Source organism: Brachyistius frenatus, unplaced genomic scaffold, assembly GCF_029030835.1.
Source record: "Brachyistius frenatus isolate BFR_SWC_R1_liver_20210118 unplaced genomic scaffold, ASM2903083v1 Contig_300, whole genome shotgun sequence".
NCBI lineage: Eukaryota > Metazoa > Chordata > Actinopteri > Embiotocidae > Brachyistius > Brachyistius frenatus.
This window is the reverse complement of record NW_027210899.1, coordinates 84350-111820: the sequence shown is the minus strand read 5'-3', so window position 1 is coordinate 111820 and position 27471 is coordinate 84350. Positions and strand designations below refer to the sequence as shown.

Here is a 27471-nt window from a genome sequence, read left to right as displayed (position 1 = left end):
TGGACGTAGCTTCCGGGTCTGAAAAATGAGGCCGACGCAGGCGGAAGTGCCTGAAGCTGCAATACCACCGAGTGCCACTAGAGGTCGGCTCCAGCTCAACAGACTTCGATTCAAATTGTCTCGTAAAATTCTAAGCCAATAAAATTTCTCCACAAGTTATTTTGGTTATCTTAGCTAAAGTCACTGGTTTCTGGCGGTCCATCTGAAAATAATCCCGTCATTATATAGTAAATAAGCTTCAAGAAGCCGTGTTTTTGGGGGGGTGGGGGTGCGTCTATTTGATTGACAGGTCTGTGGTGCAGTCAGGTTACGGCAGGTTACGGCTATCGGTGAGTGGGATCGCCAGGTTTCCAATCACACCGAGTCAGATCCACCGGCTGTTGAAATGTCAAAACAGAAATTTAAAAAAAACAACACATTTTTAACCAAATTTAAATTTGGACCAGACATGAAGACATCTTTTGAACTTTAAATGAGTTCTGTGAGTCGAAATGTACTCGGAGACAGAATAATAGTAAACTTGTAGAAAATTGGGAAACTGAACCAAAACCAACCTGCTGACTCTCTCTCGTCCTCCGTCCACCCTCAGGTGACCGCAGATCTGTACCAGGTACTGAGCTCCTATAACTACACAATGGAGTACAGAGGCCTGGTCACGGTCAAGGGCAAAGGGGAGATGATGACCTACTTCCTTACCGGTGGACCCTCCAGCAGTTAACCCACACCAGGTGACAAAACGGACACAGAGGGGGGGTCGCGCACCTTACGACACAAAGAGCGGGCTCACAGACCTGATAGCTTCCGGCGGACTGAGCTGACTGAAGTGGCAGTGAACCCCTCGTAACCCTGAAGGCCCCAAATGATGAGAAACCTCGTCCCAAAACTCGGCCTGAAGCTCAGCCCGAGTGGGAGAGGCCTTGCTAAACTTGAATGTGCTGTTGAGACCAAAGATGTCCGAACAGAGCGTTAAAAGACAGATTTGGCCAGCTGCGTGAGTCTCGGCCCCGAAGGAAAAACCTCCTAGAAATTAGATTTGCTTCAATCTGCCTGATTTTTTTTTTTTTTTCCCCCGAAGGGTTTGGGACAAACCTGCAGGAGGACATAAGCTACATGTCGCCTCCTTTTTCTCTCTGCCTTTCTCCTGCTGAAGTATATACAGTATGTACATGTAAAACATTGCGTTTTATGTATAAGATTTTATGTACTGTTTGTAAAACATTTCATCTATGTTGTTGTGATACAGGTACAAGTCTCTCAAGTGTGGACACTAAGCCAGCACTGCAGCACTATCCGTCCTCAATATGTAATCACATCCGTAAAAAAAACAAACATGGATTGAATTATCAGTAAGTTATGAGGAGTGAGTCTTACAGGTCAGAAGGTCCCTCTGACTCTGTATGGATTGGGGTTTGTTTTTTTTGTAAGAAGAGAGAGAAAATGCTCCAAAGTGTTGATAGAAAGCTTCCTGTCTGACATGTGAAATCACAACCACACCCACGAAACACAAAGAGGATGTCAGCGAAGAGCTTTTTCTAATCTTCAAAAAGTTTTTGTATTTCGACTTCGGAGCGCCAACCCTGAGATATTTTAAGATTCTATATTTTGTACATTAATATATTTGAGAGCTATCTCTAAAACACCAGTGTGTATTCAGATGTACACGCTGCAGAACTCTCCTGTTGGGATTTCACAAGTCCTCTCTGGTGTTGCCTGATCTTCGCATCGCGCCACGGCTAACGCATCATTCAGCTTGGGCAGATCGACACTGTTGAACGCCCTTCTTCTCTTTTCTTTTTCACCCAAGTGAGTATTTTTTTTTTTCCGATCTGCGGGAAGTCGTCCATTTAGTGATCAGATGCTGTTGGTGATTTCCCTTTGCCAGTGTTTCCATCTCACGGCGAGGCGGTGTCAAACCCAGCGAGGGCGCACTTTGAATGACAGACCAGAGGACGGAAATGCATCAGTCTTGGTGCTCAAAAGCCATTTTGCACTCAAGTGCTTTCAACCGTCCACCTCTTTGTGCACTGCTCCACAGTCCCCTCCCCTTTCTTGCTTGCTCAATCAGATGGTACGACCCAATGAATGTCCAATGATCTCCGATGAGGCCTTTAATATGGACTCTACACTGACAACGGTGACGACGCTCATCCTGTGGACAGATGAGCACGTGGAAATGTGTCCTTTTTATCTGCTGTTTTCTTTCCTCGTCAGAGCAGTTTTCTGCAGTATTAACGTCAGCGTGTCATCAGACACACTGACCCAGCGGACTTTTGTGCTTTTTAGTGATGTTATTACCAAACACTACAGTGGGGATGGGTTTGTCCTGGCTGAGTCACAGAATACAGTAATCTGCAAATATCTGGACAGAGTGTTTTCACCTCAGAAATACAGAAAACTTTAGATCGAAGCTTAAAGGATCTCGAGAGAAGACCAAAACCAAAATGTTAACTCCCTCTCACATTCCTTTGACTTCACTACTCTTGTCTTCTTTCACACATGCTGATCTTCAGCCCCCCCGGCTTGTTTGTACCTTGTGAAATCATGTTTAAAACACTAGCTAAAGAAAACATTACCTAAGTTGGATTTGTGCAAATGTATTGGAACTATAGGTATTTAATACTACGTTTGTTTTTATGTTTGGCTAGCGAGTGTTTACTGTAACACTTTGAGTCAGTCCTATGTTGTATGCAGGACTTGCTCAGTGAACTGCAGTGTATGGAGTTTCAACTGTGCCATTACAATTATTCCAGACTTAGCTTCTATTTAAGTGCTGCATATTGATAAAATTATGGATTTTAAACAGTTGTTAGAAATTAATTAAATCTGATTTGAAATGATACATAAATGATTTTAAATATATTTAAACCTGAACAGATAATTAAATCCCACACAGCAACAGAACAATAAACACTTTTGTGCGGTGTTGTGTAAGCTGCAGCTTCCACAGACGCCACAGTTTGAAAATACCTCCGTTCAGTTCAGTGGTCCCTCCCCTTCAGCTACAGAACCAATACTGTGTTGCAAATGGCGTACTTGTGCACCAACACTCACTATGTTGAGCACACAAATGCGTTCACACTGTCAAGTACAGAGACTACAAGTACCAGGATGATGCACACAAAAACAAAAACGATCCGAAAAAGGAGTGAAACGCTGGACACGTTCCACCCTGAACGGTCACCATCTGCTCTACGTAGAGGAAGGGGCGGGGCCACCGACTACGTAGAGGAAGGGGCGGGGCCACCGACGGAGATCATTTTCAAATCAGAGAGTCTTGAGGAAGCAGCTGCTGCTCCTGAACACCACGCAAAAGGGTTTCTTTTCCACTGCTGCTGCTGGACAGAAGCTGACAGTGTTTTTATTGTTTGTTAAAACAGAAGGCACAAAAATATGTTTCATTTCTGGGTCAAATCATTAAAGCCGCGGACGTTTTGGCGGTCGGCGTATTCACGTGCTGGGGTCATTTCCGGTCAGCGTGGAACAGCAGTGTACGATTGTAAACAACACTACCCTGTCAACATTTCTCCACTACAGGAGTAAGAGTCCTGACATGTAAGAGCACTATTTGTTAGTGTACTGAAGGGAGTATGTCATCCGGACCGCAGCACAGCCGACTGCTGAGGGTGGAAAGTACCCAGCGTTTGAACCCCGTTCGGGTACTTGGAGTGAACTGCATGTTTCCAGACATTCAGTGCACTCAAACAGTGAGTGTTAGTACGCAAGTTCGCCGTTTGGAACACAGCCACTGTTCAGACATCTTTTAAAGTGAGCACAAAATGTTCATAGCAGGCACATCAAGACATGGAATTACAAAAACACAATTTAGAAGCATATTACAAAATAATGTTGTTATACCACCGAATGAGGAAATAATTACCGATGTTAACAAATTTAATACTTTTTTTCTTTTAAGTTTTATGATGGAAAAGCAAAATGCAAGTATAATTAAACAACACATTTAAATTAAACAAAGTGAACGTTAATGATATTTTGTTTCCCGGTGGCACGCTCCAGCTCTGTAAGTGTCCTTGTTCCTGATTATAATGTGAGTCACGGAGGTTTAATAGGTTTTGGAGAACAATTGAACCATATGGAGGAATAATAGATATTGGTATTTTACAAGACAGTATACTTGTTTTCAGGATCATTTCATTGTTGATTTTGGTCTTTTTATGGGATTTTATTGATGGTTAAAAAAATACAGATACGCACCCAGCCTCATTCTTTAAATTTTGATGGATCTTTCCTGTTTAAAAAGAACAAGAGAGAAATGGTACTTGTCCAAATATTTGTTTTGCGCCTGTGGAATGGGGTAAAAAAAAAAAATGTGCCATTAGGGAAACACAAAGGGTTGTAGAGAAGGAACAGATCAGAGATGAGCGGATACGTTCTTAAAGAGTCGGGAAGCTCACCTGCTTCTCGTCTCTGCAGCTGAGCATCCTCGTGGCGACTCTCTGACAGGACTGGGTGAGGCAGCGTCTGTGACAAAAACCAGCTACAGAGACAAAACCATGGGTTGTTCTTGTTGTCATGCTAAACACTATGCTCTTTTCTTCTTTTTTTTTTACAGTACAATAAACTGCTGAGATGTTTCACAGGTACATGATTTCGTTAGATTTTTTTCCCCCTGCATATTCTGTCTGTAGTTACGTTGATTTACAGTGTTTCCTTTGTGCAAGCTTCGATTGCATCGTACCATCAAAGCTACAGACAACATCCAAAATGCCATTTAATCACTTAAAGGGAACAGCTGGGGGACTTTTTTTTGTCTTTTTTTCCCCCCCTTGTTTTAGCATAATGTCTCTGTCCACAAAACTGGGTTCATTAATTAGATGTTCAACAATCACGTGGATATAAATCTTGGGTGTCCATATATTTCTGGCCATTTAGTGACCACTGGAAGTGCTCTCAGTGAGCAACTATCCCCCTTTTGAAGCTTTCTTATAAACCTTTGTTTAAAACCAATATGAGCATTGAGCTGCCATTTCACATGTTCATGTTGCTGACCAACAGATGGCAGGAGCACTACATCCCTTGCTTAAAAGCAGGGAGTTGTTTGTCTTCTTTTCTTCATGATTACTGCGAAAAACGAATGTGCTGATTAGCACCCTGCCTGCTGCTTCATTCATTACAGCATTAATATCTACATTTATTTATTTATTTATTTAAGTCAACTCACCGGCCATTAAATCCAATAAGAATGAATTTAGAGTCTCGGTCAATAGTGATTCAGTAACTTGTGCCATACATTTAAGTAACAGTGCTGGACTATTCTAACAATTTAATTCTATTTAAACTGAGCATCCAGATATAACTGGAGGATTTGCGGGATTGTCAGTAATGGAATAAGCTGCCACCGTACTGCAGCGGTAATCACAGCAGTGTTTACTCTCAAATTCCCCAGACTTAATGGCTGTGACCTTTTTGCACAACAAACCTGTGAGCCACTAACGGTGTGAGCTTTGCCACAAAAACATCATCACTGCTGGCATTCACTCGGAGCTTATAGATAAGAGTTCAAATCCAAGGCAACTAAGTTGTCAGTTAGCACCTACGGCAACCATTAGCCTAAATGTGCTTACTTCCTGCTCAAGAAGAAAACACTTCCCAGTTTGAGGAATCTCCACGTGGTGAAATGAATGTTACCCATAACAAGGCCTACAAATAACATGAAGTATGATTATCATAAGTATAAAGGCCTCTTGTGGCATTTCTTGTGATGTATAAAAAAAAAGAACTGAAGTGTTCAGCTGCCTCTGAATCATGAGACAGTCTGTTGCTTGTTGTTGCTCCAAAGAGAATATAAGAAAAACACATCAATTTTAGCAGCTGAGCCTCCAGTGCTCATATAACATACACTGCTCCGGATGCTCCAGCCTCCAAGTTTAGGTGAATATTTTCCTGAAAATCACTTATTACTGGATACTTGGAATTGTTTTTAAAAATGGTTTAAAGGTTCAGTATTTCCCACAATCAAAGCAAAATGTACATGAGTCATCAGAGGCCACATTAAGCCCTGGCAGTGCTCAGACAAAAACATATGGAAAGCATTGTAACGGTGATGTCTCAAGTTGTTTTTTTTTTAATGTTCAGTATTCCACAGCAGAGCTCAGAAACAATAAGTCCTACTACAATAGTAGATGTTTTAAGTAGACTGAAGAGGACCAGATCATGTCACGATGAATCCACGTGTCTCCACGGGGAACAGAAAAAGGACAAAGTACAGAGAATTGCTTTAAATCCAGTGGTCTTAAACATTTTGCTCAATTTAAATCAAATTTATATTTCTCAGATTATTTAACTTTCGATATAATTGTTCAATATTTTTGTATTTTAAGTCATGACAGAGCAACTCATAATACACACTAGTGTAAAATAATTCAAACGTGAAAATGATGTTTTCAACAGTTCAGGTACATTTTCTTAAGCAGACCTGTAATTGTAGCCCAGTATGAAGCTTAAGTGTGTAAACACCGTCGGTATCACGTTTTGCCTCACATAGGGGTGAAAAGTCGATCGTGTATGATAAGGGTCGAAAACAGACGTCATGGGACAAAGCAGAAAGAGTGATAAAGTCCAAATAGGGAGGAAGTACGGGGTGGTTGGATGAAACACATACTGGACTTTCACCAGGACGACTAGTGTTTGAGTTTGAGGGGGCAAAAGTCAACAGGGATTTTTTTTTTTAAGAAACATAAGTAAGTAATGTACATAACGTAATATATTTAACTACAAAACGTATGTTGGGTAACATGCGTACGATCTTTTCCACCACCTATAGGCTTCTTACTTTTAACGGCTAGAAAAGGCTAAATGTGACACTGGGACTGTGCTCTCTAGTGGACTGACAGGTGTATTACACATTTTGGTTGATAAATGATCACATTCATTCATCACATATTTGAATAAATCAGTATAAATGCCTTGAGTTTAAATTTTCCTATCTTACATAACAAACACAGACAACAATTTACTGGAACTGCTATGGAAACAAGAAAACTTCCAACAAACAGTCAGTGACGCACAATTCAGACAAAATCCAGCCTGAGCCATATTGTGAAAAAAAAGAGAGAGCTCTTAGGTCATGTAGGTGTGGCACCGCTGTTGGAAAGCAGAGAACATTCACAGAGCGATGATGAATAATATGAGAGTGAAGCATTACAGCAGTCCCTCGACACATCTGTAGTGCTGATGCCAGACGGATGTGGAGTTTGGCTGTGCGGCTATTCGTCTATTCATTTTCACTTTTAACGTCCTTCAGTGCGACAGGGAATATCAAAAGGAATAAAAAGTTCTGACAGCCTTGGCACAACTGTTGAAGACATGAATCAATTCTCTACATTTCTCATTTGTTTACTCATACTTGTTGGGATGGTGCAGGGCGCCAATAAATTGTGCCATAATTCCCTGAACAAATCTCACACCGTCTAATGACATTAAATACGGCATCTCCTGATAGTAATTATGTGAAATGTGAACACTGTGTTAATTTCCACAACACAGGCAGAGAGTGAGCGGCTGGCCTTTTGTTCTGGTAAATGGCAGAAGAAGCCGTGTCTGAACTGAGGGGGCTCGGTGGGAGGAAAAGCAGGCCAGAGGCTGTTCAGATGATACGGGGCTGCCTCTGGCCTCCACAGCCCGGCTGTGCATCTTTCCTGCTGCCAACACAGACGTGTTTATTAACATAGTCGCTTGACACTGGCGTATGCTGGAGGCTGTGTAGGCGAGGCAGTTTGTGTTGGCTGCAGCGGGGGCTACTTTATGACAACTAGACGCGAGTCTGCATTAAAAAAAAAAAAAAAGACAACCGTAAAATAAAATGCACAAAATCTGTATAAAGCTTCACTGGCCGCATGTCAAACAACAATCGGTCAGTAAATAAATAGCAAAATTAACTGTCTACAAAATGCCAAACAAGATACGATTGTTGTCTCTGGATGCAACAGAATACAACACACATACACGAGGCAGCGTTGCATAGTTTGAAACCAAGACTGAAAGCAGAGTCCTGCACCAGCTCAGGTACCCATGGGTGCAAAAAGTCCAATAATGGGTCAAATCACTGCATGCGAGCAGAACATGGGGGAAATGATAACAGACCAAAACTGAACAAGAAATTGAAGTTAAAGACCAGACTTCTGACTCCGTTGCACATTTTCTTTTTTGCTTAACTATGGTCCAAATGTAAGTAATAGCGGCTGCATGTTGTTACATATTTGTTTAACATTAAAGGTTCCCTGTGGAGTTTGTTTTAAACCTTCAGTAGCATTATGAAGCTGTTTCTCCGAGTGGGACTCTTATTCTTGTGCACTCACAGAATAACGTGTATGATATGCAGGAATAGGGGTGATGTCATACACAGTCCTTCCACTGTAGTCACAATATTCCTCTTCTCTGAAGGTGGCAGTAATGGACAAAGATATGCAGCACTGCACCAACAAAGGCAGAGAAAACGAGTAAACCAGGTTTCTCCAGGATTTCAGTTTTTTGTGATGGTTGCGATTAAAAATGTTAGCGGTTGCTTTTTCAAAATTTGCCATGTAATTTGCCACATTTTAAGGGAGGTTTTTTGCAGTAAAATTGCAGTAATTAGCAAAAATGGCAAGTCTTTTTTACCCACTTATTTTTTTCTCATGTAATCACTCCCTTTGATAATAAGCATGCTGCACATCACAGAAATATTTAAGTTCTCTCATTTAAAAAAAAATTGTTTAACCATGGGCTCAAAGTTACAAGAAAATTATAAAAGTGATGTGGCATACCAAACAGACGGTCTGTGACAGGAACATAGAATACAAAACCTAACTCTTCTGTAAAAAAAAAAAAAAAAAAAAAGGGATTTGAATACATTTTAAATCATATTAATTCAACGCATACTGATTTCACAAATTAAAGTGCAGTCTCTTATGACTAGAGGTGTGTTCAAATTAAAAATTAACAGAAAGTATTCATCATTCCAGTGACCTTTCACGTCCGTTTTCCCCCAGGCAGGCAGCATGTGTCATGTGTCTGTTCTGATGATGAGAGCAGGGCTTTGGATGAGAGGAGAGGCTGACTGGAACTGAGGAGTTGATGAAAGGAGTTTTGTTTGGAAAGATTTATTTTGTGCTGTAATTTCTTCAGCAGAGCAGAGAGTTTGTAGATTGTTTTCTATGATCAATGTGTTGTTAAGACTTGTTAGAATTCACTTGTTGTTGTTTTAATGGCTTATTTTATGTGAAGCACTTTGTAACTGAAGTTTAGAAAAGTGCTATACAAACAAAGTTGATGATTATTATTATTATTATTATTATTATTATTATTATTATTACTGAGGACAGTAGTAGGAAAAAAAATCATAGGAATTTTCAAAATTGCAGGATGCCACAAATATTGCTGAGATTGCCTGAATTGATGTTATCAACTGCGATCAAAAGATCCCAATTTCCTGGGGGGGGACCGGTAAACATTGAAGTACTAACGCTGGATTTAAAAATGAAGGAAATGTACTTGACATGTTGTACAAGAATGTACAAAAGACAATAAATGAAAATGTGTTTGTTTGTTTGTTTGTTGTTTACAAGACAACTCCACAGGCTACCTTCGGACGACAGGTGTTGTTGGCTGAGATTGATGAACTGATTCAGCTGAATATCAAACATAAACAATGTTCGGGTCCGATCAGAAATGTGTCTTTAGCAGTCAGTAAGCGTCTGGTTAAATTCTCTGATGCACCTCGGGACATCTGCACCAGCTGTTCTTTCTAGTGTGTTCTGATGTAACGTTGAACACACACTGTCATATTTTCCAGCGCTGACGTTCATAGAGAAATTTGATCACATTCATACCCATATTAACATATTCTGGCTGCTGTTGAGTGTGGCTGGTGTGCTTTGCACTTAAATCGTGGATATGTGTTTCATAAGTGTCAGTTAATTCCTTAAAAGAAAAAAAAAAAAAATAGTCCTCATCAAAAAGTACGACTTTTAAAACTGCAACAGTAAAAACTAAGAGGTTTTAAACCAGGTGAGTGTGTGTGGCCTGTTTGGTTGTGGGTTAAACATAACCCTTCAGTTCCAAGTATGGTTTGCAAATTTGGATGAAGGACTCAGAGGTGATGGATGCAGTGAAAGGAAGTAAAAAGCAGACATGGTGGGGCGGCGGCGGCGGCGACTTCCCAGATCAATCCAATAATGTCCACAAATGATTGAGTCTGTGACAGAGTGTCGTCCAAGTCCAAACTGAGATCTGTCCGCTGGGGCTGAGAAATAGTGACCAGGACTAATGTGATGCTGCACGATTTCTTCGGAAGGCTTGTTTTTCATGTCCCCTTTGTCCCCAGTAGCATCTCCGGCATTTCCAGGCCATCTGACTAAAGGTCCGTTTGTCCTTTTGTGTTCAAGGTCTTCGTCAGACGTTGTAGTCTGGCGCTTTGCCCAGCGGCTGCCTCAGTCTGATTTGCAGGGTCATGAAAGCCCCCACTGCCACATGGAAGAGAATCTGCCACATGTTCCTCAGTTCATACAGATACATGTTGGACAGACAGATGAGTGCAAACGCCAGGAAGGACTTACTGTTCCTCCAGACAGAGAAGTAGGCAAACAGGTAGCACTGAAAGGACAACGGCAAAGAAGAATTTGAATGCTGCACACACATTGTGCGAGCGGTAATGAACAACAGCATGCTTTCATAAGAAATCCCATTTATTAAGCCTGTTCCAATCATCGGTCTACCAACTCGTGGTGCTCCATTTAGTATCCAGCGCTGCACAAAAGGAGCTGATGAAAATGTTTGGGAGAAGGTGCTGGCCTGAGAGGCATTCAGCTTTTGCTAATGTTAGTCGAGCTGACAAGCTGCTGAGCTGTAAAGTGCAGGGCTGTTAGTCAGCCAGTCAGCCGGTGATGGCCTACCCTTACCGCAGACTATCACTTACCTGATAGAGACAGGCAGCTGTGCCAAGGAAGAAGGCAATCACGTAATTAAAGTCTTCATCGTCGTTCTGCAGACGGGAAGAGAAGGCAAAGAGGCTTTTTTTTTTTTGTCTAGACAGGCCATCATGAAACCAAGACAAGAACATTCAGAGGTTTCTATATTTATTATTTTTAGCTCGATCTAATCTTGTCTACTGGATATGATGTGTCATTTACAGTTTCAAGGAACAGAATTGTAGGCGTATGGCAGAGAGATGCTCTTGCACCAAAACTAAAACGAATTTCATAAACTTCTCTTAAAGGAAGATTGTGGTCAATGACAATTTGCACGTTATTTTAGCAGGTTTGTTCATTAGTTTAATCGACAATGATCACATTATATACTGTGTGATGTTGAAACCACAAAAGTAACGGGACACGAAACATTCTGACAATTAGTCAGCTTTTCTAAACTACTTCATTAGGAGAACTAACCACAAATGATCGAACACAAAACTGGACTAAAAATCTCTTATTACAGACAAAAACTGTGCACACACACAACAACACAGATGAACAATGTCAAAGTAAAAAAAAAAAAAAAAAGACTTTAATGTCCTTTAGAATTTATTTTAACAATACTCATAAAAAATGTGGAATCTATATGTACACCACATTTTTTCCAAGTGCCAACAAGTGTTAACAATACTAAGGAGAAAAGGGTGGAGAACTCCACATTCAAAACACTGAATTATTTACATTCTTACCACCTGTACAACCCTCTCTGTGCTCTCAGTCCTATCTCCTCTGTTCCCCAGCCTGAAGCTCGGCCTGAAGCTCAGCCTGAAATTTGCAGAATGTTTTTCCTGTGACTGTCTCAGCTGAGTCATTCGAGGCTTCCCAGTTTTTCTGAGGTGCCAAGAAGTCTAATTTGTTTTTACTGAATCTGTCGTGCAAACGTTTTACCTCTGGTAATATTTTAAATAAGACATGTAGAATAAAGTGATTTTGATGAAATATCACTATTCAAAGCTTCGATTTGGTTATTTTTCCTGACGGAAGCGTTTGGCGCAAATGAGTAGTTCAAAGAGCATCGGAAAATTTAAATTTGTAAAGTTTTTGACTGATAAATGGTGTAATTCTTTATTTATTTTCTAATGAAAACATGCCTTTAAAACTCATTGGTAGGTTGTTGGGGTCAGAGGGTTAATTTGTCTGGTTTGTCTTTAACTGATCCTCTGACTGCATCTGTTTCCTGGTCTGTCTGCCTGCTTTACTAAATGAATAAACTTAGCTTTAGTCAGATACAGTAAATTGGTAATAACAAACCTCTGACAATAGGGCCAGTTTGTATGAAAGTAGCATGTTCCTTTAAGAGAAACTGAATGTGTTTGGATGTCATCTCCATTATGTCCTCACCTGGAATATGCTCTCTATAGCATGGACTCCTCGCAGCAGGTTGAGTCCTCCACAGAGGACGCAGAGCACACAGGATACGATGCCTGGGAGAGTCACCGGCTCCAACATCTGTGTGGGAGCTGGAAGAGCACAAGGACACAGTATTACAGACCCTGCGAGCTCCGCTGTGCAATAGAGCATAGGCATTTGATGAAAAGTAATTATTTATAAAGGAAAATATTCAGAATAAAAGGAATAAATCCCTGAAAAGCACAGATAAACTAAGCATACACTGTTTTTAAATCTTCTGACCTCCAAAAGACAGAGTAAAAGAAGTGATGCGTCACTATAATCAGATTAGCATACTTCATCCCTCAGGACAAAATGATTTATGTATCAGAAAACAGAGACTGGCAAGGTCCACAGAGAGTGAACAAAGTGTGGAGAGCAGCTCTGAAGGATGTCAGGGGGAACACAACAGCTCTAAATGACCCGAGGTGGCATCGCTTAGCTCGGGGCAACTGAGGTGTGACAGTGTGTGCAAAAGGGCTGTTTTCTGGAGCATCCGAGGAGAAGCGGGTCTGAGCCTCAGAAAAACAAAGCACCAATGAAACTGCTTGATAAGGAAAAGCATATCTGATTACAAGACGCACAATATGTTTGAAGATTATTCTGTCTTTTCCCTTTATTATCCTCTACAAAGTAATGATTACAAAAATAGGCAATTGAGTGCTTTGAGCTGCAAATGGTACTTTTGGAGAAGTTATTTACCATTTTTTTTTAATGGTTACAATTACACAGATACATTATTCATACTATTTTCTATCTAAAGTAAATATAATGAGCACTTGTTATCCTTCAGGATGCTAACTGTCTACTGCAAATAATCTATGAAGAAAAGCGTATATTAAAAAAAAAAAAAAAGGTTTGTGCTGCTGCTGATCCTGTAAACATTTTGATAAGCTCATGAAAACTCCACAAATGTAGGGCTGGATATCTTGTTAAAAAATTTCCGATACCAGTACAAGTACTGACACCCGTTTGTATACGATACTTTGTTTGATACCAATTTTATAAAAATCAATTTTAAGGTAAAGAAATTCACATTCTGGTACTAATCTTGAGCTTCCATGCAGTTTAGACGGGGAGAGCGTAACACAAGTTCTCTTCTGTGGCTACAATTAACAGATGTCCCTGAAAATCCTCACATGGAAGCTATCGCTTTACCGATGTTCCCAAAATGCTTTAAATGCTGTTGGTAGACGCCAGCTAGCAGGCAGCACAGAGAGAAACCTCCAGTCCCCAGCTACTTCAATGCAACACAGACAGGTGCATGGTCAAAACATAGTAACAAAAAAAAGAGTGAAATAAAGTGTTCTTATGTAAGATTTACTAAACTAGGTTGAAACAGTGCGATTTGATCTAACTGGGCAGACCGCCTGAGAGAAGTTTATGTATGAGAAGCGATGTGTCTCACTGATGCTAGTGAGATTTACTCTTGCATAAATGTATGAGCCAAACGAAAACATGTTTGTGTGGATGTAACCTAGGTATTAAAATTTGCTACCACATGACAAGACATTTTTCAATACTAGAAGGTATCAAAGTAATTCTGTTGGTGCCATAAAAGTACTGAAGCTCAGAACCCAGTCTGACATCTCAGGTGGAATGGTGCTTCCAGCTTCGTTCCTTTATTGCTTTGAGAACAGATGCAGCATTCAGAGGAAATAACCAGCGACCTTTCTATGTCCTAGTTAACAAAGACCAGTTCTACCAGTGACAATAGTGTCAAGTAATGAGAATAAGATCAAATGGGATAACATGTTATTGATTACCAGAAGGGAAATAAAGTAGTTTATTACAAAAGAAAACCTCTTTCGTACTTTGTGTGTGTGTGTGTGTGTGTGTGTGTGTGTGTGTGTGTGTGTGTGTGTGTGTGTGTGTGTGTGTGTGTGTGTGTGTGTGTGTGTGTGTGTGTGTGTGTGTGTGTGTGTGTGTGTGTGTGTGTGTGTGTGTGTTAGCAGCTCATTTCCTACCTATGCCCTTGTATTTGGAGGGTGTGTGCATTGAGAATCCATTGATAGCCCGCAGGTCCTCGGGGGAGAGCTGGTAGGGCGGTCGCAGCTTGATCTCTGTCTGCATGTCAGCCAGGTTGATCTTGGTGGACAGGGAACGAGGGCTGTTGTAGCGCTGTTTGGTCTTCTGGATGAAGGTGTCTGACGGACGACAGTCAGCACAACCGAAAGGTGGTTAATGACACAGGGAGCAAAAACCTGGGTGATAAGCGTATCCTTTGTATGAGAGAGCAGCACTGTCAGGGGTAAAGCAGGTTTATAAACTTTTAAACTCAGAAATGATTTATTAATAAACAGAATTCAGGTTTATGTGTCAAAGAGCTTCACAAATGTAAGGATCTTTTTTCCCCTGGTTTCCCTGGTCTGGTCTATTCGGCCTTTGAGACCTTTTTTCTATGGATATAGATGAAACTTTTTCCAGATTTTCTGGTTATACTGACTAAAACAATTAAATCTTTCATATAAACATTGAACTCAATAAAAAAAATTAAAAAAAATAAAATGAAATGCCACTATGCATGCAGTCTTTTCCTGCAGCTGCCTTTTTTATTTTTTTTATTTTATTTTAACTACTAAACTCTTATTTCCTGCTTTTCCTAGTATATCCCATCTTGAGCCAAGGGGTGTAACGATATGCGTATTTGTCTTGAATTCAATTTGTATGAGCATTCTGTTTGATCCAAACAATGACAGAAGTATGTTTATGATTGAAGAGAAATATCATACTCGCATTCCCGAACAGAAATTCAAACAGTCCTACGTGAAGGATTTTTCCAGCACACTAGTTGTTGTTTTATATATATATATATATATATATATATATATATATATCCTGGTCAGACAAATGCTGCGCAGAAATGATGTGATAGCTCATGCTATCAGTTTTAATCTGACTTCCTGCAATGTCTCTGCTCACACTGGAATGGAAATATTATCCATTGATAACCGCAATAAACTAATTCAACCAAGATGGCTGAGTGATCTGTGTTGAAAAAAAAAGGAGAAAGGCTGGAACTGCGCTGCTGGCTTTGCTGGTTAATTTAAGTTAATTATGAGTTATGTTGCACTTGCCTTTACAGACACAGGACACAGGTCAGTGTGTTGTTCATTTTTCCTCTTACCAATATGCCAGCATTACAGTGCCTTAACTGAGTAAGAATTATGGTCTAAGAGACACTTTTAATGGTTTATACATTTCAAAATAAATATTTCTTCTTATTTCCTCTCCTGTATCGAAAACGTACTGAACTGTGACCCCAAAACTGAAACCGAACCATGAATTTTGTCGACCGCCCAGAAGATCGTACCTTGAGAAGACTTTAAAAAGTGTAAATAGTAATAAATGCTTAAAAATGAGGCTAATATTGTACCAGAAACTCTCCTTATTTGACTCCAGATGCAGTCCTACTCATGAACAAAGACGTCCTTGCCCTTTGAATCTAAAAGCTAACATCATTAGGTTTACTGTATGATAGCTGGCTGACAGATAGGAAAATTCGACAGAGCTTACCAAATTCAATGAAGGAGTATGGCCGCACGGCGCTGCTGATTCGTTTGGTGTCGTAGGTGACGATGAACTCCTTCTGCAGCTCATCCAGGAAGCAGAAGGCCAGCACATTGGGGTAGTTCGCAGTGCATACCATCAGGTATCCAACACCCAGGGAGCTGGTGAAACTGAAAGCCACACACACAGGCACAAACATTTTTTTCCTTGCTTTTAACATACCGCGCTGCTCTTTTCTCTCCAAAGAAACCTTGGGAAAAATAATTAGGACAACACAGACAGTGACGTAATGGCATTTCTGAGCTGCTGGTTGCAGCTCTAAACACTAGTTCAGCACATCTCTTGCTTTACAATCAACACTTTCCCAGTTAATTACACGTAACAAAACACATTCTAATGCACCTCTGCAGACACACTATCTGTTGGCCTTGCAGTGCTAATTGACGCACTGAGCACAAAATAAATTCCCCAGGTACAGAGACTTTTACATTATCCGAATGGCTCTGAGCATAATTGAGTGGAAAGCTGGTTATCAGCAACATCTAAATGGATACGGAACATAAATGTCAACAAACAGCACAGAGTGATTTGATTATTATCATGGGGCTAGAAGAAAAGAAAAACTCCTAAGTGTTGAAGATATCTAAGGAATGAGGGTGAATCAAATACCAGCATGTAAATGTGTAGCTGCAGGGTGTCCGAAATTTCAATAATTGACTCAGCAGAGGGAGGTAGGCGGTCCTCTTACTCTCATAAGATTAATTGATGGTTAATATTGTGACCTCTCGTTTAACAAAGTGGCTGTTTCAATACTGATGTGAGTATATTATGAATATTATACCTAAGGTAAGTCACATTAATTTATATAGTGCCCTTCAGGAGCAGGAGTTCAGTGTTTCACAAAAAGGGTTCAAAGGGTTCAAGGAGAATGAAGAGAGGAAAAACCAACGAACTGTGATGAGAAGACCTCAGTAGTAGCTCACTGATGCAGAAAGGTGCCCGACCATGCGAGGCAATTAAACTGCTAGTGTCAATTTTAATTCAATTCAATTGATTGGGAGCCGGTTTAAAGAAATCCAGCCGCCAAAAGCCGGCAGTTAAAACGAACGTACAGTGCATCTGGAAAGTATTCACAGCGCTTCACTTTTTCCACATTTTGTTATGTTACAGCCTTATTCCAAAATGGATTAAATTCAATTTTTTTCCCCTCAAAATTCTACACACAATGCCCCATAATGATAACGTGAAAAAGGTTTTTTTTTTTTAATTTTTGCAATTCTATTAAAAAATAATATACGAAAAAAATCACATGTACATAAGTATTCACAGCCTTTGCCATGACACTCAAAATTGAGCTCAGGTGCATCCTGTTTCCACTGATCATCCTTGAGATGTTTCTACAACTTGATTGGAGTCCACCTGGTAAATTCAGTTGATTGGACATGATTTGGAAAGACACACACCGTCTATATAAGGTCCCACAGTTGACAGTGCATGTCAGAGCACAAACCAAGACATGAAGTCCAAAGAATTGTCTGTAGACCTCCGAGACAGGATTGTATTGAGGCTCAGATCTGGGGAAGGGTACAGAAAAATGTCTGCAGCATTGAAGGTCCCAATGAGCACAGTGACCTCCATCATCTGTAAATGGAAGAAGTTTGAACCACCAAGACTCTTCCTGGAGTCGGCCGCCCGGCCAAACTGAGCGATCGGGGGAGAAGGGCCTCAGTCAGGGAGGTGACCAAGAACCCGATGGTCACTCTGACAGAGCTCCAACGTTGCTCTGTGAAGAGAGGAGAACCTTCCAGAAGGACAACCATCTCTGCAGCACTCCACCAAGCAGGCCTGTATGGTAGAGTGGCCAGACGGAAGACACTCCTCAGTAAAAGGCACATGACAGCCCACCTGGAGTTTACCAAAAGGCACCTGAAGGACTCTCAGACCATGAGAAACTAAATTCTCTGGTCTGATGAAACAAAGATTGAACTCTTTGTCCTGAATGCCAAGCGTCATGTCTGGAGGAAACCAGGCGCCGCTCATCACCTGGCCAATACCATCTCTACGGTGAAGCATGGTGGTGGCAGCATCATGCTGTGGGGATGTTTTTCAGCGGCAGGAACTGGGAGACTAGTCAGGATGGTGTGTGATTCTGTGCTAGGTTATGTTTACAATAATACAACATATATGTATGCCATATCATATTAATTATATATAGGTCGTATTATCGACTATTAATCCTAAGGTGTAGACAAAAGGCTGTGTTTGTAAATGAGTGATACTGCTGGACCAAACCAAAAGGTCACAGGAGGAGGTCGGCAACCTGTGGGGGTCACATACTGTTGTTCTTGGAGTCATAAACAGGAACAGACGGCTGTCTGGAGGACTCCAGGGTGTGAAGGAAGACAACCACCACCTCGACCAACCAACAAAGGATCCATCAATACACATGACTTTTTGGTGTCTGTACTATAAGAAGACTGGGTGAGGGAAAGTCAGGAGGTCAGACTTCGTGAACTGACACATACTTTGTTGCGGTCAGGGAAACACAGTCTGGACCCAGAGCTCTGTAAACTGATTATTCTGCGGCTGTTAAATAAATATCTTGAAGCCTGACATCTTCTCCTATTGCCTCATTAAAGAACAAGCAGGACTGGGGGCTGACACATATTGGCTTATACTAGCAGGAGCCCAAGTCCAACAATGGAGGGAAAGATGAATGCAGCAATGTACAGAGACATCCTTGGTGAAAACCTTCTCCAGAACGCTCTGGACCTCAGACTGGGGCGAAGGTTCATCTTCCAACAGGACAACGACCCGAAGCACACAGCCAAGATAACAAAGGAGTGTCTTCGGGACAACTCTGTGAATGTCCTTGAGTGGCCCAGCCAGAGCCCAGACTTGAACCCGGTTGAACATCTCTGGAGAGATCTGAAAATGGCTGTGTACCGACGCTCCCCATCCGACCTGATGGAGCTTGAGAGGTCCTGCAAAGAAGAACGGGAGAAACTGCCCAAGAACAGGTGCCAAGCTTATAACATCATACTCAAAAAGACTTGAGGCTGTAATTGCTTCCAAAGGTGCTTCAACAAAGTATTGAGCAATGGCTGTGAATACTTATGTGCGTGTTATATTTTTGTTCTTTATTTTTAATAGATTTGCAAAAATTTTAAACAAACTTTTTTCATGTTATCATTATGGGGTATTGTGTGGAGAATTTTGAGGGGAAAAAAATTAATTTAATCCATTTTGGAATAAAGCTGTAACATAACAAAATGTGGAAAAAGTGAAGCGCTGTGAATACTTTCCAGATACACTGTAAAGACAGTTGTTGCTGTGGAGCTGCTACACCGTCTCATCCAGTGGCTTTGGTTTGAAGTTTCAGAAAGTTGATTAGAAGTTGCAAGTTTCAAATCATCTTGTTGTAAATCTTTGTTCTGAACTGAGCACTCAGATCACTAGAAAGTCCCTAAATCCTACCAAAACAAGTATATTCTGAATTCCTATACAACAGGAATGTAAAGAAGGAGAAACTGTGTTCCAAAAATGTCCAAATTAAGTCAAGTAACCATCAGTGAGTAATTATCAGACAGAATGATAGAAGGGATTTCCTCCAGATTTCATTAGACAAATATATATCAGTTTTGACAAAAGCCACTGAAAGGCCACGAATATCAGAGCGGATTAACCCGAGACTTTAAACACTACCTGCTCCATTCTGACCTTCACCGTCTTCTGGTGTGCACATTCTTCAGATGCTCCAGGCTCTCATTGATTAAAGAATCTCTTATCAAAAGGAGGCTCGGGTTGTTGAGAGGTATAGCTGGCACGTTGATGGCTGATGTAGAGGTTCTTTTGAGGTCATGTCCTCTGTTTTAATAAGACTAATTAGCTCTTAACAAACACTGCTTGAGAGTTTCAAAGCCTTTCCCTGAGCACCGTCTGGGCTTTTTTAGAAACAGTCCGACACCTCAAATGAAGCTGTGGCTGTCAAATCACTTAAATTAAAAATAATATTTTAAATAAGACTGTGCTGGAGTCAGGGCGGGAAAGCAGGAAAACTGCCAGCCGCAGACTATTTAAGCACCCGTGGGTCATTTTTGTTGATGAAGACGCATCCTCTACATGTTTGTTTTATACTTGGAAAAGAAGATCTATTAAGAAAATGTAAATACGTAAAAAATAAAATCACATGTTTTATGTCTAATCACAATTATAAACATTTAATGGCAATTAACTGTTAAAGTAATGTGTCAGGTCTCATTGGGAATTTAAATACGCTGAGAGAAGGACCTACTTCACATTGTAGGGTCCAGTCCTAAGTGTGCAGCGGTCGGGGAACTGGCCGAGTTTCTTGGAGAGACCTTTGAGGTGCCTCTTTGTTTCCTGGAGCTCCTTGTCCTGCTCGTAGTCAGTGGATGCAGAGAGCGGCAGGCCGTCCCCGACCCGAACCACGGAGGCGAACAACACCATCGACATCTTACAGCTCTGGCAGTCTCACTGAAGGTCTGCAAAAAGACACGTAAAACAGGGAACGAAGTTTGTTGAGAGACGACTCAAATTTCAAAGTAGAAATACATTTGTGCTTTATATGATCATAAACTAACACGGTTCTTCAGATCAAATAAGTAATATAAAGGAGTAACCTGTGATTAGCATTTTTAATACATTTCCTAAAATTTTACCGACTAATCGAATGCCTGGAAAAATATCATCACTTGAAAAGATAATGAAAACATTTCTTCTCACTCCTTTTTTAAATCAACTTTAAAATTCAGTTCTTGTTTACAGCGTTAGTGTCCAACACTTTTCTTCCCCAGAAGTCAACCAATGTTGGTCAAGTATAATTCAACGGTTTTATAAAGTCTCAGATATCATGTTTGTATATAGCTAGTTTCATAAAAATCTGAGATGCACAAACAGGGACTTAAATACTGTTTATTCTGGTGTCTGAATAATATAACTTATTCAGATATCTGCTAAACTTGCTTTTTTTCCCCAACTGGAAAATGCCAGCTTGCTCACACTCGTTTCTTTAACCCACATGAAATATGTAACAGTTCATTACATCATCCGAGCAACAAATGTGTTCATTCAAGTGTGATGGATAGGAAAGGTGATTCAATGTGTTCTACAATACGAGTTCAGACACTTTATGGTGGGTCCTGACATATCAAATCCAGATATGTAGCACCTACGCCAACTAGGTTATGTTTCTGGTCCTTTGTTTGTATGTCAGCAGGATTATAGAAAAACAACCGGCCCGATTTTCCTAAAATCTGGCGGCGGGGTGCAGAATATCAATCATGGGATGTTTTTTTCAGACCACTTGGAAACAATGCCAGTTCCTTGTGTTGACATGCTTTATAATGAAATATTAAACAAATGAATTACTGTACACCTGCACATCTTTAACGTAGGACACGTTCACGCTGCAAAAATACTGTGGACATGTTTCAGACCACTTCACCACTTTCAGACCACTTCCCCATGTGGGACGGATCTTCATGCGTCCTGGGTGCATTCACACATGTCCTGTTTGTGCTCCGATCCCCCGGGACGGATGATGATGCCTTTTAAATGATTTACTTAAGATCGAATGGTTTGATCCAACAATCAATAATCAAATTAACAGATTGTTTTAATGGGTTTTTTTTTCTTTTTCCTGCATTTATTGATCTTGATTGAATTTAGACTCCCGTTATGGTTAATTCTACATTCATGAAGGTGTGTTCCTGTGGGTTCCTGCATGTTCCTGTATGTTCCTGTGGGTTCATTTATGTTCCTGTGGGTTCCTGTGTGTTCCTGTATGTTCCTGTATGTTCCTGTGGGTTCATTTATGTTCCTGTGGGTTCCTGTGTGTTCCTGTATGTTCCTGTGGGTTCCTGTGTGTTTCTGTGGGTTCCTGTATGATCCTGTGGGTTCCTGTGAACCGTGGAGCCCAAAGGAAAGCTTCTCAGAACCCGTTTTAAAGATGAACGAACCCCGCTGCTCTCGGAGAACCACGGACAGCTCCCGGCTCCGAGAGAAGGGGCGTCCACAGGAACACCACGAGAACATCTCCACATCTCCAAAAACCAACTCCAGACTTCAACGTCACCACCTGCTCGGAGTAAATAAAACACCGGGAAGACTTTGAGACGACTGAATGAAAGAACCGAGACGTTTACGTCAGCCAGCTCATGCTCAAGTGAAGAGCAGCATCTGTGGAGTTTGTTTACATCCGGGGTTGTCCGTCTACCGACCATTAGTTCGTCATCTTGGACCCGTTTTGTCCTCTCGTGGTGTTAAAAGTGTCCAACGCAGGAAACACGTGGCTAAACCAGCTGCAGACCGGGACAGACAGCTAGCCACCGTTAGCAGCTAAGTACACTAGCTTGTACACAAACGTCCCCCCTCCTGTAGCCGACGCGAGGCTGAGGGAGCCAACAGCGTGACATACACACGTCTCACAGCAACGCTTCGAGGAAACCCGAACAAGACGCACACGTCTGACACACCGAGATGATGAGCTGGGGTTTAATACCTGGTGAAGCAGCGTGGCATCATGCGGACATCTGTGACTCGCGGCTCTGAAGCTGTGCAGAAGCAGCTAGTGAGCCGCAGGAAGCTGCGCCGTCGTCATTTTTCACGTTTACGTGGCTCGCTCGCGCTGCATTGTGGGTACCGAAGCCCTCACCTACGTCACAGAAGAAGAACCAAACATCAAACCTGAAGATTGATTTGAATTCGGTTCATTTTAGACTTCTGTTCTTACATAGATGAGCGTTCAATATTCGGTTAATTCCTCCTTATTTTAATTTATGGTTTTACTTCGCGTATTTAAACACATGTTGACAAAACATGTTGCACACCGTGATAACAAAAATAAAACATATCAGAGTGAATTCAAATAAATTATTCCGAGAAAAATATTAAACAATAAAAAAGTAAAAACATATTAAGGCCCAAGATGTAAAGAAATGAAAACAATACTAAGCCAAAGCAAGACCAAAAGGTGTATATTAGTAGACGTTGATACTGTAAGAGATCGGCTTCAATAAAATAAAATTGGGCCTTATAAGGAAATGCCATGGAGAATAGACATGTTTTCAAATGAAATATGGGAAGGTCCAGTGAAAGGCTTATTTTTAAGCTTTTGGACAGCGTCTCAGACTGGGGCATTGCAACTACATGATCAACAGAACACCCAATATTACTCTTCTCAAAACGTACACAGTCAAGTAAAGAGAGTAAACACAACATAAAACAAAACATACAAAGGCCATAAAAGAGAAAACATACAATATAACCATACGTGTAGTGCAGGCGGAGCACAGTGGACTGACAATGCACGTTTTTTTGTTTTTTTTTACTAAGAGAAATAAAATGTTCACAGTTCTCTTGATCCTGTTGAAAATCATTAAAGATGCTGTAAAGTAGAAATGAAAATGAGTTTTAAGTTCATCACACCACAGAAGTATGGGTTGTTAACTACCCATCCAAATTTGAATGAAAAAAAAAACCAAGTATATTAAATTAGGGTTCATAAAATCATCAGTCTTCTCTGCTCTGAGACTGAGGGGGCGTGTCCTGAAGGAGCTGAAGCTCCGCCCACTCCCTGGAAGGTGTTCAGTGTCCTGTAGGACAGTCCTGTGGCTGCAGTTCTTTTCCCCACTAAGCGGTCCGTCTGACATCCAACCTCTCGGTGACTTTATGCATGATGTCCCACTGGTCCTCTGTCTCTCTGGTGGACGGAGCAGCCTGCTTTATGAAAACAGAATAGAATCAGAATTTATTTGTCCAATGAGTGAAACATACAGATGCATATAAATGAAGCTTGTCCCCCTGAGCTGTAACACAGGAGTCAAACTGGACACCAGAGACAGCAGACAGTGAGTCTCCAACTACTTCTAACGCACCTGCATTACAATAGTGGAGATAATAAGAGTGGAGGAGTTGATTTAGTTCTGTAACGACTGCAACATGAACAACGCTGCATTATATCACATCAATTCATTATATCACATCAATTCATTATATCACATCAATTCATTATATCATATGTTAATTCATTATATCACATCAATTCATTATATCACATCAATTCATTACATCACCTCAATTCATTATATCACCTCAATTCATTACATCACCTCAATTTGTTATATCACCTCTATTCATTATATCACCTCAATTCATTATATCACATCAATTCATTATACCACTTCAATTCGTTATATGACCTCAATTCATTATATCACATCAATTCATTATATCACATCAATTCATTATATCACCTCAATTCATTATATCACATCAATTCATTATATCACATGTTAATTCATTATATCACATCAATTCATTACATCACCTCAATTCATTACATCACCTCAATTCATTACATCACCTCAATTCATTATATCACCTCAATTCATTACATCACCTCAATTCGTTATATCACCTCTATTCATTATATCACCTCAATTCATTATATCACATCAATTCATTATATCACATGTTAATTCATTATATCACATCAATTCATTACATCACCTCAATTCATTACATCACCTCAATTCATTATATCACATCAATTCATTACATCACCTCAATTCATTACATCACCTCAATTCATTACATCACCTCAATTCATTACATCACCTCAATTCGTTATATCACCTCTATTCATTATATCACCTCAATTCATTATATCACATCAATTCATTATACCACTTCAATTCGTTATATCACCTCAATTCATTATATCACATCAATTCATTATATCACATCAATTCATTATATCACCTCAATTCATTATATCACCTCAATTCATTATATCACATCAATTCATTATATCACCTCAATTCAAACTTTCAACCTGCTCAGGTCGAGCTGAAAGTCTTTCTCTTCCACTGATGTCCCTCCACCTCCTCCTCCACCTCCACCTGCTCTCTGCAGCCTATCCTCTGGTCCATGTTCACCATCAACCCAACATGTAAAATACAGAGTTACATATATTATAGTTCCTTATCGGAGCTAGATGGACAAGCATAAAAAAAATCCGCAGTTATCGGAGCATTTTCCTTATTCTACACCGAGTAAAATCACGTTAGCAGTTTGCACCGCGGACTAAATGTAGCAGAGTTACTGTGGAAAAGTTATCTAGTATAATTATATATATTGTATAATTATATAATTATAACAAGCACACAGAGCTTATGCTGAGTGGTGAACCAGCGGCGGCGGACGGTGCCGGTGCGACCGGGAGATGAACGGCCGGGAGGGTGAAGCTCGGTTCGGCTCCGCGCTGCAGGAGGAGCGGTGCGTCCGTGAACTCCGTCCGTCTCCGGTCCAAGTTGGTGAAACAATCCACCATGAAGTGATCACTGAAGAGGCGTCTGTTGGTGTTAATCCTAAAGTCTCCTTTAGCTCTTCATGAAATCAATCCTCCTCTTTTTCCTTTCTTCATCAGTAGGACATTTAAACAACGATGCAGCGCTGCTTTGGAGGTTCTTGCTTCCAGGGAAGATTCCCTTGCGGGTGGAGGGAGACGTCCTGTAGCAGCCAGCTGATGTACGATAACTATCTGACTACAGCAGGAGTAGAACTGAAGTCCAGTGAGACGACCTCTTATGCAAATGAGCTCCAGGCTTTTATATTGTTTCACCGTGTGAGAGGAGGAGCCATGCAGAAGGTTATAGAAACCGTCTGTGGGGTAGCTCGGTGACGTACTGAAGCTGGCTTTTAGCCCCGCCTAAAAAAAACCTGAGCTGAGAAACTGTTTAACGGTCTAACTCCACATTTCAGTGGGACAGTTTTCAAACTTTGCACATGCTTTAAGCAACTCATTTCACACGTATATAATGTACTGAGAAGCAAATCATGGAATTTGCTTTACAGCAACTTTAACAAAGTGCTTAAGATCCAATCATCTCTAAAGAAATGTGTCATGCAAGAGAGTGATTAAAAACAAATGGAATGGTCAAAGTTGTCATATTGACAATTTAGGTGTATTATTTGATTCATGATGTTTCTACCATTTGCTATATTGACAATAGGCTACTGCATCACACATGAATACAAACTCAACACTTCATGTATCTGTTTCAAATTAAAAGCCCTCTAGCGTTTCAGCAGACAAGAACCTCTTATTTCTTAACAAGGATTTGATCGTGAAACATTTCCTCGGAAAGTTTTGTGACTGAAATATTTGTTGTTAAATAAACATAATAAAAAAAACTAGGGTGCATCATTGTGTATGTAAACCGCAGTTGTTACTCAACCGTACAAACGAGCCACAATTTAACAGTGCACGTGGTTGTGTGTGCTCATCCAAGCGCCCGTGTAAGCCCTGCTACTCCAATGGTAACAAAATGCAACTAAATAAATAGTCCAATAGGGTTGTTAGACATGAGTACATATGGTGCCACTGCAGAATACGCACTTATTTCTCTTTAACTGAGATTGTTAATATTTATGAGCTCATTATCTTTGGGAGACACTGTTTCATAATTTATATTCTCGCTACACTTAGGTTGCTACCTTCCCACAGAGGGCCAGAAACAAATTAGCCTTTCTCCCAAGCCTCTGATGTGGAGGGTTTTTTTTAAGTTAAAATTAAAACATGAAAAATGAATAATGTGTACCCAGAGCCTGCCAAGCTTTAGTGCTCCTCTCAGACATGAAATAGGCTATTCACTTGCATCAGCGTTTCCCCCATTTCCATACATTTCTTGTTAGAATATTGATGTAAACACAACTGTGGCTAAAAAACAAAACAAAACAGAGATGGTTAGTGGCTTCATCCTTCACACATACCTATGCAATCTCCACAGAGCATAGGCAATGTTTCAGCCCGAAGACCTCCTCTGTAGCCTCATGGCCTGTGTGTGTGCGTGAAAGTGGATGATGGATGTCTGCTGCTGCTGACAAGTTGATGAATAGCCACAGGTCTCGGTGAGTGTTTTGTGCAGAAAGTGTCAGGTGTGAGGAAGGCAGTGTTGTCATTCACCGTGACACAGTCTAAACATCGGCGCAAACACATTCACAGCATTCAAATGCATCTGTGACAATTGCCTCTTTCGCAGGATGTCATCATTTTACCATTCAACTCAGAGTTCAGGAGTTCTTGAGAACGATGGCACATTTAGAAAATATATCTGTGGAACAGATTCTTGCTTTGACAGGATTTTGCAATGTTTTCCAGGACATTCATGGATTGTTTTTCTATCAAGAAGTGTATTGGGGGAGAATGTAAATGCTCAAAAACACAAACACTCTGAAGCCTCATTAGTAATACTTATAAAGGCTTCAATTTATTACACCTCTCAATAACAAAGAAAGATAATGAACAACAAACACACTGTTGGGAACAGTATCATTTGCCCTGGGGAAGGAGCGGAACTTCCTGCTGTCATTAGACTCTAAATCCCCGGTAAAACACCCGGTGAAGAGGTTATCTTTGTCTGATGTAATTTTTCATGATTTGGTCTCTCAGTTCAGTTGAAGAGAAATCTTAATGTAACAGTATGCAATGATATTTTAGACTGAAGTGAGATTCCAACTTTGTGGCAACTTTCCTACTTTAACAATGTCTCAATACACAAAGTCAGGTGAATCATGAAAT

At 40.6% G+C, this 27471-nt stretch overlaps 2 protein-coding genes across 6 annotated transcripts in view; one reads left to right on the top strand and one right to left on the bottom strand.

The window, feature by feature from the left end:
- The window catches only part of adcy5 (adenylate cyclase 5), a 91607-nt gene extending 88255 nt beyond the window's left edge, over positions 1-3352 (top strand). For all 4 annotated transcript variants that reach the window (XM_069722687.1, XM_069722685.1, XM_069722686.1 and 1 more), the window contains one exon: positions 590-3352. In XM_069722687.1, coding sequence (XP_069578788.1) covers positions 590-718 — 129 coding nt within the window. In that variant the 3' untranslated portion in view covers positions 719-3352. The remainder of the gene's footprint in view (positions 1-589) is intronic.
- A 978-nt stretch (positions 3353-4330) lies between these two features.
- On the bottom strand, positions 4331-22478 carry sec22a (SEC22 homolog A, vesicle trafficking protein). 2 transcript variants are annotated; one of them, XM_069722690.1, is made up of 7 exons: positions 22390-22478; positions 20161-20371; positions 15873-16036; positions 14324-14503; positions 12309-12427; positions 10913-10978; positions 4331-4495 (listed from the first exon to the last, which is right to left on the bottom strand). In XM_069722690.1, exons 2-7 carry the CDS (start codon positions 20340-20342, stop codon positions 4409-4411), a joined length of 798 nt encoding a protein of 265 aa, XP_069578791.1. In that variant the 5' UTR covers positions 20343-20371; positions 22390-22478; the 3' UTR covers positions 4331-4408. The 2 variants fall into 2 exon arrangements, with proteins under 2 accessions (XP_069578791.1, XP_069578789.1); XM_069722688.1 differs by lacking the exon at positions 4331-4495 and adding an exon at positions 4786-10590.
- Between the last annotated feature and the right edge of the window lie 4993 nt (positions 22479-27471).